This window comes from Equus asinus, chromosome 7, assembly GCF_041296235.1.
Source record: "Equus asinus isolate D_3611 breed Donkey chromosome 7, EquAss-T2T_v2, whole genome shotgun sequence".
In the NCBI taxonomy this organism is placed as follows: domain Eukaryota; kingdom Metazoa; phylum Chordata; class Mammalia; order Perissodactyla; family Equidae; genus Equus; species Equus asinus.
In genome coordinates, this window is record NC_091796.1 from 81,195,035 (window position 1) to 81,209,765 (window position 14,731).

General features: G+C 51.1%; 1 protein-coding gene across 25 annotated transcripts in view; it reads left to right on the top strand.

Moving 5' to 3' along the window:
- Positions 1 to 14,731, top strand: part of RGS6 (regulator of G protein signaling 6) — a 541,831-nt gene that overhangs the window by 508,868 nt on the left and 18,232 nt on the right. For 10 of the 25 annotated variants that reach the window (XM_070513924.1, XM_070513926.1, XM_070513928.1 and 7 more), the window contains 2 exons: positions 954 to 1,007; positions 12,626 to 12,692. The exons of 2 other annotated variants lie outside the window; for them this stretch is intronic. In XM_070513924.1, coding sequence (XP_070370025.1) covers positions 954 to 1,007; positions 12,626 to 12,692 — 121 coding nt within the window. Of the gene's footprint in view, positions 1 to 953; positions 1,008 to 1,145; positions 12,693 to 14,731 lie in introns of those variants that run through there. 13 more of the 25 variants (XM_070513932.1, XM_070513927.1, XM_070513925.1 and 10 more) reach the window with 7 other exon arrangements.

Genomic DNA, 14,731 nt, shown 5'->3' on the forward strand with positions numbered 1-14,731 from the left:
AGGCGCAGGCAGGAAACTTGGGGAGAGGATCAGGTGCATGCCATACCCTCTTGTCCCCCAGCAGAGGGAGCAGCGAGGCATGGGAGGCATGCAAGTGCTTTGCCTCCCCTTGCCCCTGTCGAGGGCGCCTCAGATAAGAGTGCCCAGGGAGCTTCCCGAGCCTGCTGTACCTGCCCTGAGTCAACCTTGGAATGCCTGCCTGGACACTAAGAGCATTTTCTGTCCAGAAATTCCTTCTGAGATTCAAGACCTTGTGTCGTTGCACAGGACATGGGAGACCATCCTTGTTCTAAGGACACAGAATGAGAGTCATTAGGGGGCCATTAGGAAGTCAATGAAGTTAGCAAACTTTCTGGCTGAGTCTGGGTGGGAAAATCCCAGAGAAAGTCCTAACACAGACTCCTGGAGGAGCTGATGACTTCACCTTGCACACAGCCATGTCCTGAGGTCTCATCTGCATCCCCTACACACACACACACACACACACACACACACACCAGGCCCTCAGAGCAAGTCTGTTCTGTATCACCACTTGGGGCCCCCAGAAGGCTGCCTGTGGCCTCAGGGACACAACCAAGGGGGGGCTCCTGCACATGGGCACGGCCAGCAGAAAGCAGTGAGCAGGAGCTCGAACCCCCTGACCATGGGCCCTGCACAAGGAGGCGGTGGCTCCCTCTCGGAGCCCTGAGGCCCTATTCATGCCCCAGGAGAAGAGAAGCACAGCCCTCTCTCCCCCTGCCCCCAGGCAGCAGCACCATTTCCTGGGGGCTTCTGTTTCCTGTCTCCCACTGACTCTCGCATGCAGCGCTGGCTGCTCCTCTTTCCCCGTTTCCGCCCCGTTTGGCTTTGTTTTTGTTCATTAGCTGCGGCTGCTGCTGTTTGGAAACCACGTGTAAGCTGAAGATTTTTTTTTTCTGTATTTTTCTCCCCACCTTTTTTTTTTTTTCCTAAAGCCAGAAAGTGAGCAAGGTCGTAGAACTTCCTTAGAAAAGTTCACTCGCAGCGTGGTAAGTTCAGCTGGTTTTCTTCCCTCAGCGTTTCGTTTGGTTTTCCCTTTTTTCTCCTTTGTTTTTGGTTGTCGTTTCCTTTGGGGTGGGCGGGAGTCCAGTGCTTTCCCCCTCGACACACCCCCTTTCTTTTGCGAGTGTCTGCAGCTTCTCCTCGAGGGATGGATTTGCAAAAGACCCAGCGGCTCCCTCTGCAGAAGGTGCACGCACGACCGCCCAGCCTCGGGCCTCGCGTTTGATCTTCTGTTAGGGGCTTTGAGGAGGAAGGACCCAGCTGCCTTGGGGCTGCGTGGTTTGTGCATCTTCTGCAGCAGCCCAGGGAGAAAGCCATCGAACTATACCATGAAATAAATTGGCTCAGAACTGTAGCTCATCTAAAAAAGAAAAAATTCCAAATTTCCCTCTGTGAACTCTGGCAATGATGCGGGAGTGGGTCGTGAGCTGCTGCTGCTGTGTGGGCGGCTTTGGCGTGTGCAGAAGGCGGCCGTGCTGCATGGGTTCTGGCGATGTGGTCTAGCTGGCGTGTGTGTTGGTGGCCTCTGCATGAGTTCATTCTTTACAGTCCCCTGTCAGCCTCATTTGCCTAGTGTGACAGGGAGAGGAGAGCAGTAGCTTTGTGATGGAGGGCGCAACAAATCCTTGCACTGTCCCTGTGCTCCCAGGAGCAAGGTCTGGTCAAGTTCCCCAGGCCCTGACTCTGATAGAGGGAGTAAAGACCAGATACAGGTTCACTGTCCTTGCAGGAAAGTGGCCTTATCCCCATGCACACCCAGCTTAGAGGGTGGTAGAGACCACCACTGTGGCACATGGGAGACCCCACAGTCAAGGTGAGGGTGCTGAATGAGTAGGTCTTCCCTGTGGCACGTGGGGGAGATTCTGTATTGTGGTCTGTAAGACAGCACAGACCCATCTCCCCTTTCCATGCTGTCCTCTGCAAGATTTGAGCATAGTGCTTGATGCACAAGAGGTACTCAATCCTGCTCATTCACTTACTCATCCAAAACCAGCTGCTGAGTTCATGGGACCCAGCCTGCACTGTTAACATCAAACCAAAGGGAACCTAGATGGCAGCTGGGGAGCAGGGATCCCATGCATGGAACTGGCCAAATTTCCCTTCTCAAAGAGTCGAAGCCCACTGATGCTGACTTGCCATTTTCCCCCCTCTGTTGATGAGGAAAGTCCTTGTAAAACCTGACTACTGTGTGATTTGTATCTTTATTTCATCCTTTTAACGTGAAATCTAAGAATTCTGGGTTGAAAGCAACCTAGTCATTTACCTATCATAGCTAGATGCATTTTAATTGAATTTAAACATTTATTTTGAATTTGCCAAATGTAAATATCACAATAACTCTAGTGGGTGGCACTTACAATATGGTTGCTTATCCCTTCTCTTCTTTGTCTTCCCTCTCTATGGTCTTTCCTCGTGAAAGGTCAGAACTTGCAGAATGCAAGGCATACTGGCCCCTTGTCTGTCTTAATGGCTGGTTTGCCATGGCCATGTGGCTTCACACACCAAGAAGATGCCACAGGCTGTCAGAGGCAAGGCCTATAGAGTTCTTTCATCCCTGAGGGCCCGATAGAGAGTGGTGAGAACCCATCCCTCCCCATCTCTTTTGAAGCCTGGATGCTGTGCATGGAGAATGTTTAGGGATTTTGTTGACAAGCCTAGAGTGTACTGTGAGGCAGCTTGGACTGTCAGGTGCACACTGCGGGAAAGCCGAACTCCCACAGACCCTTGGAGGCCCTCCAGGTTGACTGCGTGGGCTGAGGGTGGAGCGAGGAAGCCTGGTACTCAGACAAGATGTCCAAACATCTGCAGGCTGCTTTTTATGAGAAGGGGTATCCAGAAAGGCAAGAATGATCTCGATGGAGCTCTGTGCAGAGCACTGATTGACGTCCCTTCATCCCAGAAGTGCTGTTGGTTCAGTGCTTCTCCAAGGTCTGTTAACAAAGCATTTGGAACAAGAAAGCACCAGACACCTTCCAAGTGTCTGAAGTGTGCGCTTGGGACAACTTCCGGAGATGTTTTTAGGGCCCACTGAAAGAGAAAAATCTCCTAACTCTTGAGATTTTTAGCATCTATATGATAAAAGACCCAAACTTAAAAAATTCCTAAATTCCCTGTTGTTCTTTTATGAAGACTCTAATGGGTGGTACTTTCAGATATTTGGTTCCAGTGGTGGATTTGGAAATGGATTTGCATGGATCCATCCATGCTCTTTGTGCTCTTGGGGTAACACCACATCCTCACAAGATGTGACCGAGTTTGAGGGTTTGAGGCAATGGCCCAAGGCTGTAGTGACAACTCTCAGAGTACTTGGAACCCAAGAACTGGTATCAACAGCCCCGTGTTCTAGTCAAATGGAATTAACAAACCAACCAACCAATATGCCTTGCAATTTGATAGCCATTTTCTGGATATAATATACATACAGTGCTTGGTTTCTCTAAAGGAAGGTTTACGTGAATATTTCACCTGCCAGACACTGCAACCTATAAAACTCAATGAAAGTCTAGTTCCATAGCATTCTCATGGTGGTGGGAAATGTGTGGAAAAAGACCATCCATGTCATGGGGCTAACAATGGAAAAATAGGAGAGTGAAGCTGGGTAGCTCTTAGACCAAGGATGTGAGGCCAGCTGCCATTTAGGACAAACTGGTGGCAAGAAATGTTGATCCAGGGGGTTTGTTAGCTCAGTCAGCTAGCTTCTTATCAAGACTGAGTCTGAATACAGAATTTCTCCCATGCCAATGTCCTTTGTTTAAAGGAGGAACGTTTGGAGGAAGCAAATTGTTCTTTCCAAGTCTCGAGGTGTATCATGACATGGAGGGGTTATCTGTTGAAGGCCACAGGTGCCCCCTGGTACAGGAGATCCTCAGGAGCAGTTTAATGTGATTCCTGGTAGCTGCTGAGGCTATGCTAGTTTGGTGCTGAAGGGGCCTTGCAATCCCCGATAGAGGCAATGCTGTAGGAGCTCCTCGTTCCAGTGGAAGTTTCATTCTGAGTTACCCAGAACTTGAATATCAGAGCAAATGTTGGGGAATATGGTGTGCCGAGTATGGTGTGGTTTGGTGGACTAGGGCCACAGAGCCTGCAGAAAGCCTGCTGATTTGACGGGGAAGGCCCAGGTGCAGAACCAAACATAACCGAAAGTCCTTGACATGGCACAACTTGCCCATGTTGCACCTTTATTCAGAACAGAAAACAGGACTCCCTCTAACAGGCCAGCCCCACAGATGCCCAGCTGGCCAAGCAAAGCGTAAGCTGGATTTCAGCCCCTACTTGACCCTCAGCTGCCCTTGTGCAGTGAATGACTCACACCACTGTGCCTGGTAGCCCTGGTCCGAGGAACCCCCATCTCAAGAAGAGCTGTAACACATAGCAGCTTCTCAAGGGGGTGCCCAGACATGGCCTCAGGTCAAATGAGCAGAGCCTGTCTCTCCCTAGTCCTGTCCACTGGGAAGCTTCCTTTCACAGTGGCTATAAAACATGGGAGCCACAGTAAGAGCGAGCTGGCTCATTGTTGTGGGGTGCTTCACGTCACCTTCCATCTCCCCTTCAGGTTCTTTGGTGGGAAGTCCCAGGCATTACTGGGGGAGTGGGGGGCTTGCCTCACTAAAGGCTACTTCCTACTTCTCAGTGCCCACCAGCCTGCCATTCTCTGCTGTCTTACTGGTTTTTGCAGTTGACAGATGACAATGAGGGTAGGAGGATGGCCAGAACTGAAAGTTTCTCCATCCCCCTCATGCTCATTCCTTCAGGGTCAACCACAAAGTGGGGAGGGCCTCACCAGAGGCTGCCTCTGACATATAGGACCGGGGGGGGGGGGCATCGGAGAAGGGTGAGAGGAAGCAAAGAGCCTTCAGCCAAGGCTCAGCAGCAGCAATTTGATTGTCCCTTTTCGGATGGTGGCTGAAGCCATCTGATGAGATCTCTACCCTGGGGAGGAGAAGCTAGCGAAAGTCCTCTGCATCTCATGCACAGTTCCATGGAGTGACGGCACTTAGGGTAGGAGAAGTGGCAGCCTCAAGTGACCGTGGCATCAGCCTCCCTGGACGCCTGTGCCTTGGAGCTCAGTTGAAGCCTTAGCTGCCCGCTTGAGAGCCTCATCAGCTGTAGCCTTGGGCTCCAAAGATGGGCAATGGGCGTGCTGGTGCCCAAGCAAGCACTGGAGGCACAGAGGAGAGCGGAGATGGGGACCAAGTGTTCATCCCTCTCCTGAGAGAACATCGCAGTTGAGCTTTGTCAAGGTGCTCCTTGGAACTGAAACAGGAAGGGCCGGAAGTGGAGGGAGCCTTGGCATGTGCTGAGTGGCATCTCCTCGACAGGCATTTCTGTCCTGCCTGCCAAGGAATGCAGCAGGAAAGTCAGATGGAGATCAGGAAGCTCTAGGAGCCAGCTGTCACCCACGCTCCCTCGCCCCCTCCCTCCCTCTCCTTTTCCTCCCTCCCAGGCCAAAAGCCAAGAAAAAGCTAAAGAGACCTAAAAAGTCAGCAATTCACCTCCCCGCCTTCCAGACAGCTCTGCAGGAAGAAACCCCCAGCTCCAGGCCCAGGTGCTGAACCGGAAGTGGAAGGCTGAGATTCCTGGCAGGCCAGGCAGAGGGCAGACCACCAGGGCGCTCCGCCAACCCCGCATTAGCAGCTCCCTCCCCCAGGAGGTTTTTTCCCCCTCCCTCAGCGTGTGATTGGGACCAACCATGCACTCTGGTGGACTGCGTTCTCAAATACCCTGACTCAGCAGAGCCCCAGAGGGCTTTGACCTCAGTGGAAAAACTCCTTTCAGGCCTCCCGCAAGGGACAATTGGCTAAAAATCTTTAAACAGAGTTGGTTTCGATTGCAAGCAGTCCTTGGGCCCTTTTGGGACCACTGGGTCACAGACCATAGCGCCAGCCCTTAGATCCAGCAGTAGCCTGCCTGGGGATGGAGTTGGACTTCCATAGTAGCATTTGGGAGGGAAAGCATGAAAATCTGCCTCTCTCGAGCAGTGGAGACTTCTCCTGGGACTCTGAAACTTAGCAGCCCCCATGTTGCAGAGCAGCTCCTGCTTCTAGCCTCAGTTGCTTGCCGTGTGACCTCAGGCAAATCACTAGCCCTCCCTGAGCCCTGGTTTTCTCCTATGTACAAAGGCTTGGACTAGGTAATCTAAGGACTTTTTCAGCTGGGAGCATTCTACAGGTCTGTCTTCTCTCTATCCTGAGATTTCTGAGTTGTGCTAATCGTCCTTCAGAATGAGAGAGGAGCTGCCTTCCTGCCCAGGAAGTGGCTGCCAGCCTTCGATGCCAGGGAAATAAACCATGGATAGAATTGGGTTGGGTGTGGATTTAAGATCCTTTCACAAGGATTTAAGGATAAAGCCCCGGCAGAACGAAGGATGCCGCAGTCTTCCAGCCTCAGGCCTGCCTGCTCCCTCCATTGCTCAGGGCTCACTCAGACACAGCGACCCCTGGAGGGCAGGGAAGGAGACGTCACAAAGAACGGGGTAAGCAACACACATCCTGTCGATCTTGCGGGTTCTACAGTCCCCGCCCTTCCGGGATGGACGCCCAGCCTGGGTGTGTTGAGAGCCGGGGGCGAGGGGGGTGTCAGCTGGGCAGAAGGGCGGGCTCCAGTGCGCGTGCTGCCGCATCGCCCCGGCGTTGTGGGGCCTGGGAAGGAATGAAATGTGAGCGTCCCGCTGCTGCTCACCTGCTACCACGCTTTGCAGTTCCTTGGAGAGCTCCGGGCAGGCTGGCCACTGCCCTCTCTTAGAGATGGGCCAGAGAGGTCACCAGAAGCCGTGTGAGCCTGGTTACAGTCAGTGGTAGATTGTCTCCTCTGGTCTCTATCCCTCTCTCTCTAACTTGGCTCCAAGTGAAGTTTGAAAAAGCATATTCAATATTATAATTTTGTAGCTGGAAAATGAAAATGTTAAAGTCTATTTTTTATAAACAAACTATAAAATGTAAGACAACCACACCAGCCCGGCTGGTGGGATACGGAGAAGACCAAGTGATGAAGTGGTTCTCCGTGATGGGGGTTTGGGGAGTCTTTCTGAATCCCTGGGGAAGGCTGAGATTTTTATTTATCGAGAAGGGTCAGACGTTGTCATTTTTGAGACACTCAGCTCTAGACCCTGCCGCTTCTCTTGGAAGGAGGAATCCCCAGCTGCTGCAGCTGATGGTTCAACCTGTCAACCAAAAGCTGCCAAAAATGCCCTCCCCGTGGAGTGCCCACTCTGAGAAGAAACGCAGTGGTGACTCAGCCTCCCGACACGGGGTGAGCAAGGCTCTGCTGCCCGCTGCCTCCTCTCCCCAGCCCTCGCTCTCCCCCCAACGCAGTCCCTCTCCTGCCTTCCCCAGACCCCAGTGTGCCGAGCAGTCAAGTGAAAATCAAACTCCTATGAGGCAGAAAGGCACAGCTGTGTGTTTACAGCCACTGATTCAGATCCAATTCGCATACCCTGCCAGTCTCCCGCAAGGCAGGCTGGGGGCAAACTCTGTATCTGTGTGCCAGGCGGGGATCTATTTCGGGAGGTGACCTGCAGCCCTTTGCCATAACAGAGCCTTCCTCCCCGCACCACCCCCCCCCCCCCCCCAGGAAAGACGTCCTTCTAGAAGGAGCTCTCACTTTAGAAGTGGCTGATGGGGTTGTGGGATTTCAGCCTGTTCCTTGTCACTTGTGCAGTCAGACTTCTGGCGCCTGTCCCCAGGCAGCCACAGGGGAATGGCTGTGGGCTTTCATCTGTCCAGTGAGCAGGCCGAGGGTGACAGTGACTGCAGGGCCCTCCGCGGGATGAACAGCGGGAAGGGCGGACCTCTCAGGGGACAGGCCGCCCATTTCTGGAGAGGACCGAGGCGGACTCGGTCCTGCCAGGGCGAGCAGTGGCACCACAGAGGGTGCAGGAGAGAGAAACCTCCAGGGGTTAGGCTTTGGAATAAGCAGGAACTCAGGTAGGGACAAAGCTGTCAATGTCAAGGCCAGGGAGAGACCCAACTCTGCCTGTGTCCAGACTGAAGAGTTAGAAGTCAGAGAGCTGGAGGTCTCAGGACTTGGAAGGCTGAGAAGTGAGACCGCCATGGCGTTCCCCCCAGAATGAGCTCCTGGTGAGAACAAGTCGGGAGTCTTCCCTTTTTTTAAGCAGCACATGAGTGTCTTTGTTCATATCGAGTTTGGGAAGCATGGCATTCTGGAAGGAGGGCAGGATACAAATGCATAAGTGGGAACAATCTGTAAAACGTCACAATGAAGCAGAATGCTAAGTGGGACACTGCAGGGGAGCTGAGAAGATCAGACTCAAAGATCCCAGCCTGGAAGGTATTGCTCATTTGGTAGATGATGGAATTATATTTGAAAAGGCTCTCCTTCAGGTGGGATGATGGGTCAAAAACAACTAGATAAAATTTAACCAGATAAAATTTATCTTAAAAACAATTCAGTCTGACAAATACAGGATGACATTTGTAGCCTTCACTTTAATTCAGGTAAAAAAATTGGGGGATTGTCATTGACTGCGAGTTTAATCTAAGTTAAAGCAGGATGCAACTGCTTTCTTTGAAAAATAAAAAAAAGGCAACTTTAGGCTTCAATGACAAAAGTGGCATGCCCGAAGAGAGAGAAGTGTGCTTCTGCTTTCTGTGTTGAGTCTTGGTTCTAAGCCCCCACATTTTATTAGGAACTTTCACAAACTAGAAAAAACTCAGAAGAGAATAACTGGGGACCCTGGAAGCCATGTCTGCTGAGACTGCAGTGGATAAAGATGTCCAGCCATAAGGAGACTTGATAAGCATAATGGGATATATTTATGTTTGTCTTCCAGAGTGAGTGGACTTTTCTGGATAGCTCTAGGCAAAGCTAGCACAGATGGGTAGAGGATATGGGGAGGGTCACTCTACTGAAGAATATTCTAAAGTAGCAACTTCCCAATGATGGAATATGTCACCTCAAGAAGCAGTGAGCTCCCTGGAAACATTCAGAAGCTGAATGGCCAAGGATATTGTACAGAAGATTTCTGCATTGGATTCCATCACCTCCTCCAACTGGAATCTTATGATGCATTAAATATTTGTTAAATGGATCCCGCTGCATTTTATTCTGTGGTTTATAAATACGCTGTGGAAAAGGAGAATGGATCGTATGGAGGGAGTTTGCTGAGATTGGAGGTGAGGGATCCAGGAGACTGATTAGACTCTGCCGTGAGGGAGAAAAAGCCAGATGATGGCACAAAGCAAGGGAAACTGTCAAGGAGTGGAATGACTGCCCTCCACATGTCATCCTTGCCTGTTGTTTTGGGGTTTTTTTTTTTAAGCCAATTGCTGCTGCTGCAGCTGAGCTCTGGGCAACAGGACTCTCTCTCCTGAATGCCTGAAAGGAGGTCAGCGAGCAGAGGACACAGGCGCCCGTTGGCACAGTGAGGCTGAGCACAGCCAGAGCCGGCATGTACGTGGGGCGCCCGGGCTCTGCACTGGAGAAAGCTTGGCCTGTCACAGTTCCCATCCAGAAAGGGTGTTTTGTCGAAAGCAGAAAAGATGATAAAGCCAATTGCCTCTACCCAGTGCCAGTTGCAGATTCCAGGTGGGCAAGCTGGCACCAAAAACATCTCAGCCTGGCCAGGAGAAGAACATGCCCCCAGAGGCCTTAGACAGAGGAGACACTGCCCTCCCTGAGCCCCCTCCTTCTGGGCCCTGCCTCAAGGACTCATCTTCAACTCAACCCAACTTGGAAACCTAAGGGTTCTTGTGTCACATTCTTGCCAGCTGTCCTGAGGACAGACCGGATTGCAAATGACACTCCCTCCTCTCTCGGGCCTCGCCAGGGCTGCTTTCAACTCATCATGGGATTGTATAATTATGGTGATTACAGCTTATGGCTCTTTTCCTCTCTTCTTCTTTTGCTTTCAGATTCTTTGAGGCCTCTCATTAAACATGGCGGTCCCGGTAAAGTCAGCAAAGTTTTAATAAGACATTTTTTAAAGCGAAAGAAAACCCAGTCAGAGTTGATTATTGCCGTGTTCGCTCAGACAGTCCTTTAAAACTCTGTCGGGCACGACTGGCACTGGGATGTAAGTGGTAGGGGAGAGAGAGGTCCAGGAGTGCGGAGGGCACCCATACTTTTTCACAGGGTTGGAGAACCGTTTTACACCCTGCCCCTGGACTTTCTCATTTGCAATAAGAGCATGGTGCATCTGAACCCCCATGCTTAATGGGAAAAGACAGGCTGTCAAGCAAGGATGGAGGGCCTGGCCTTTTCCATCGTAGCAGATTAAATTGGAAGATGGAGATGGAGCAGCCGATGCAAAACTCAACCCAACCTTGTAATCTGAAGCAAAAGCAGTGAGGAAATTCTGATGAGTTCCCTGTCCTGGATGATACCGGAAGGTTCCAGGGGATCCATACTCTAAATATACAAAGTGGTCAACCATTAGCATTTGTGAATGATCCCTCTCCAGTTGTCATATGCTTGATGGAGGTTTCCTTGGTAATGACACAGCCCCAGAGCACAGGATTTGCTAGCCCTCAATCATAGCTTTCCTGAGTTGTTTCTAGATCTGTGGGACATTATGAGAGGGATCACCAGGACAGGGTGTGGGTGAGGTGGTGGCCACCAGAGTTCTCGATCTGCCCTGCAGCAGCTTCACTCAGATTTGGTGTCAAGTCCCCTCCCTTTCCCTACTCCCCAGGACTACATGGATGACTGCACAGCGAGGTGCATCTTGCTCCAGCAGGAGTGTGTTTTGAGAGGTCCCCAATTGGCCCTTGATGGCTGCCCACCTTGAGTCATCCAGACTGCTCCTTACCCTGTCATAGCCAGCTCTCTGGGGTGTGACTGAACAACACCAACCACCCAGAGTTAAATGTTGTCAAAAACCTGGCAGTGACGTTTCTCTCACTTGCCTTCTCCTCCCCTACTGAAGATGGTCTGCTGTCTTTGCCTCTTGAGAACAATGTCCCGTTAGTGCCCACCAGAATGTAGAAAAGTGGGCTAAGTTAGAGATGGGCAACCTCGGCTGAATCCTGTTTCTCCGCCTAATAATTGGTATTAGACCCTGGCAAGTCGCTCACTTGCCTGATGGGTCTAATGAAGCCTGATGCACGGGGTGGATGTTGGCACTAAAGGAGGGGATAACAGCCGTAGCTGCTGTTTCCTGGGGCTCACAGTGTTACGCCGTAGCACTTGATGCTGACTTGGCCTGAGAGGGGCTTTGCTTCTGCTCCAGCTCTGCCCCTTAGCTGTGTGACTTTGGCAGCCCCTCTAAGCCTCAGTTTCCTCATCTATAAAAAGGAGCTAAGAGTAAATGATTAAGTGAGAAAAAAATACCTAAGCTGCTCAGCTCAGTGTTTATAGTGTATGTGTGCAAGTGTAGCTCTTCGTATTATTATTTTCATTATTATGATATTTGCAGCCCATGCTTAGCTCTTATTACCTTACTTAATTTCCAACAATATTCTGCGAGGTAGGTATCATATTTATTTTGCAGTTGAGGATGAGTATGTGGGTATCTCTTTGTGACAATGTGTGTAAAGCACATTTGTTTAGTATAGTGACCAGCTTATGGAATTACTCAATAAATGGTAGCTATTGTTATTGGCTTATTTTTAAAGTTGACTCTGAGAGCCAGTTTCTCTGCTTCCCCTGGGAATGGAGGGACCGTGGTGCTCAGCAGGCCAGCTTCTGCCCTGTAGTCCATTTCTTGGGGCCCCTAAGCGCTTTCTGGGATGCTGTGAGAACCGTGGGGCTTGTCACTGTGTGGTGCTGGGAGGTGGAGAGAGCCACCGGGAAAATGTGTTGTAGGTTGTCAGGATCTGGCATTTGCCCCCCTACTGAGGCACAGGACCCTGAGACGCCTCCTGCTTCCGGACACAGATCAGGAATGGTTCTCCCCCTGATAAGAGCATGAAATCCAGTCCTCCAGACGTAGCGCTCTGCACGGCAGAAGCCTCGTTCCCAGAAACCCTCACCTCTCAGCTGTCTGCCTGGCTGGAGCCACCCTGAGCAATACAACCTCACCGAGCCTGGTTGCTCCATCTGCCAGATAAACAAAGGCTTGTACTTTTTAACCACATACTACAGAGTGGGGTTGTCAGAAGAGTCAGAAGCAAATGGCAGGGGATGCTTTGAAATCCCCCATAAACCAGCCCCCCATGGTGCACGCTCCTACTGCTTGTAGTATTGACAGAAACAGAAGCAGAGAGGCCATTTCCATTGACATGAACGGCTTTTTCCTGGGAGAGTCCGGGTTTTATATATGTATCTTAAGGTAAATGCTTTAAGTTTGCAGTGTTTGTCAAAGATTGTCATCTCAGAAGCCTGATAGAAAGCTCTACAACCTGTCACGTGGTTGCTTATGCACCTTGCATGAGATGCTTATGGAAGTGCCTGCGGTGTAAACATGCACATGAACGTGTGCACAGCTGTATAGACAGGTGCATGTACTGCCTGCCTGATAGACACCTCTGTGTTCAGTGTATGGACGTGTGTAACATACGCTGCAGACCTGCATGTGCCTGTGCATGGACTGCATGCCTGCTGCCGCTGTATGCGTGTCTGGGCAGGGGCTCCCTTAAGCCACAGGTCTTCATGGTTTCAGCTGGATAAGTTATTCTTCACTTCCCTTCCTAAAAACACAATTGCCTAGTGCTGCTGGCGCAGAGTCAGAATGGCCGCTGCGTTTCACCCGCGAGGTGGCTTCCTTCCAGCAGTGGGTGAGTGACCCCGGCGTCCGCACTCTCTAACCTTCTTTGGGAGCCTTCTGCACAGAAGGTGCTCCCAAATCCAGAAGAGATGATCCGTTTGTCCATGGCCTCATCTCCACCCACCACTCCTGTTCTCACACTCTGGTTCCATGGACAGCCAATGGCGCCCAGTTTTTGGTGTGCTCATTTTTGCACTCATAGTTTTTCCTTCCTAAGAAACAAGCAACTGAGGGGTCTGGAAATGATGCTGAGATGAGTCCCTTGTCCCAGAGGCAATGTGCAAATATTGTCTTTTGGTGTTGATCCTGTAACTCACTTCTCTTGGACCCCTAGCAGAACAAGACAAAAAAGCCTGCTACCTTTGAAGATGCTTTTAAATCCAACAGCAGCATCCTTAGGCTCCATCTCTCGGTTACAGCTTCCACAACCCTTCCTGTGTGGCCCAGGGCCCAGTCCTGCAGGACACTTGGAAATCTCATATTTCTACATACTAGAGCACCGGGGGAGAAGAGGGCTGGGGGACCACCCATCTGCTATCCTGTAGGACTGAAAGCATTGCAGCAACATGTGACAGGGTCTATAGGGGAGTAAGGAGGTTCTCAGTGCCTAGGAATTCCATTGACCCAAGTTTCTGTCCAGAGATCTCTTGAAAATGCTGATTGACCTGTCCCCTGCTGCACTTTTTCAGGTTAGAAATACATGTCTGATAAATGCCTGTTGAACTGCTTTCCTGGTGGTAGGGAGGAAAAAGAAGTGTGCTGGCCCTCTTTGCAAATGCTTCCAAATAGACGTAGACATTCATAGAAAGATTATGCTTTGGGTCGGTGGGGGCGGTGCCTTCTAGGCTCTGCCTTGGCAGCTGGCTTAACCAAGGACCCCAATCAATGGGCGTGGTTGGGGTGAATGTGTTTGTAGGAGATGAGAAATGCCCTTAGGAAGGTGAAATTAGGGTCTTCCTGGGTCGTCGGGGGAATCACACACTGCCAAGCCAGCGATTCATCCTGCTGTCTGGTCCACAATTTTGTGTTTCTAGACTCCAGTGGCACTCTCCCCTGTAACCATCATCAAAGGTCACTTGAACTTCCCAGTTAGAAAAAAGTGGCATCAAGTTGTTCCAATAGCAACACAGCCGTATCTCTGTTTCCTTGAGTCTTTTGACCTTTGCCTAATTTGGAGTGAACTAGAGCTGAGATGCCGAAGTGCCTTTGGGGAGGAGGAGGAAGGAGAGGAGGAGAGAAAGAGGCCGGCATTGCCTGGGCCACAGGAAGTCATGCTACTGAGGGACCTTGTGGCGGAATGCTGGCCTCCACTCTACTCCTGCGTCCACCAGAACTTCCTATAGGCCGAGTGTAGAAAGAGCAACAGGGGTGTTCTGTTGGAAGTAGAGGAAGGAGAGACAAGAGATTCAGCAATAAAAAAGGGAACATTTCCCCATGTGTGGATAAAGAGCGCAGGGAAAGTGGGAATGCACAACATGGAAGAGAGGCTGGGGAGTCTGTGCCAGGCATCCTGCCACCAGTGTAGGGCACAGCTGCTGAGCCCTCGTCATTCCCAGCATGTCTTTCTGGTTCTAGATTTGTCCCTGCACAGCTAGAGGACCATGGAGGATGGTCTTCCACCACCCACCCAAACTAACAGGCGCAGGTTGGCCTTTGCAAAGAGCCTGTAAGTGATGAGCACAGTGGGTGGCAAGGGGTGCCAGGAGTCCCACCCAAGGAGGGCTTCCCCAGCCAGGACACCGCGATTTAGACACTTGGTTCTAATTGGAGTGAGGCAGCTCTTAGGCAGCTCTGCATCTCCTTAGAAAGGTAAACATCACACCTGCTTCTCTCCTCCCTGGGACAGCTGCTATGGAGATCCCAGAGGCATCAGCCCCAATAACACAGGGCTACAAACAGAAGTGGTGGCTTCACCTGACCTGTCCAGCAGCCACTGCTTTAAATTCACATGACCTGCACCCCAGCCCAGAACAGTAGCCAAAGGCTCGCTTTGCCAGGCCTGCTGGCCAGAAGGTGGCACCTCCCTCTCTCAGGATTCCCAAATGTGAT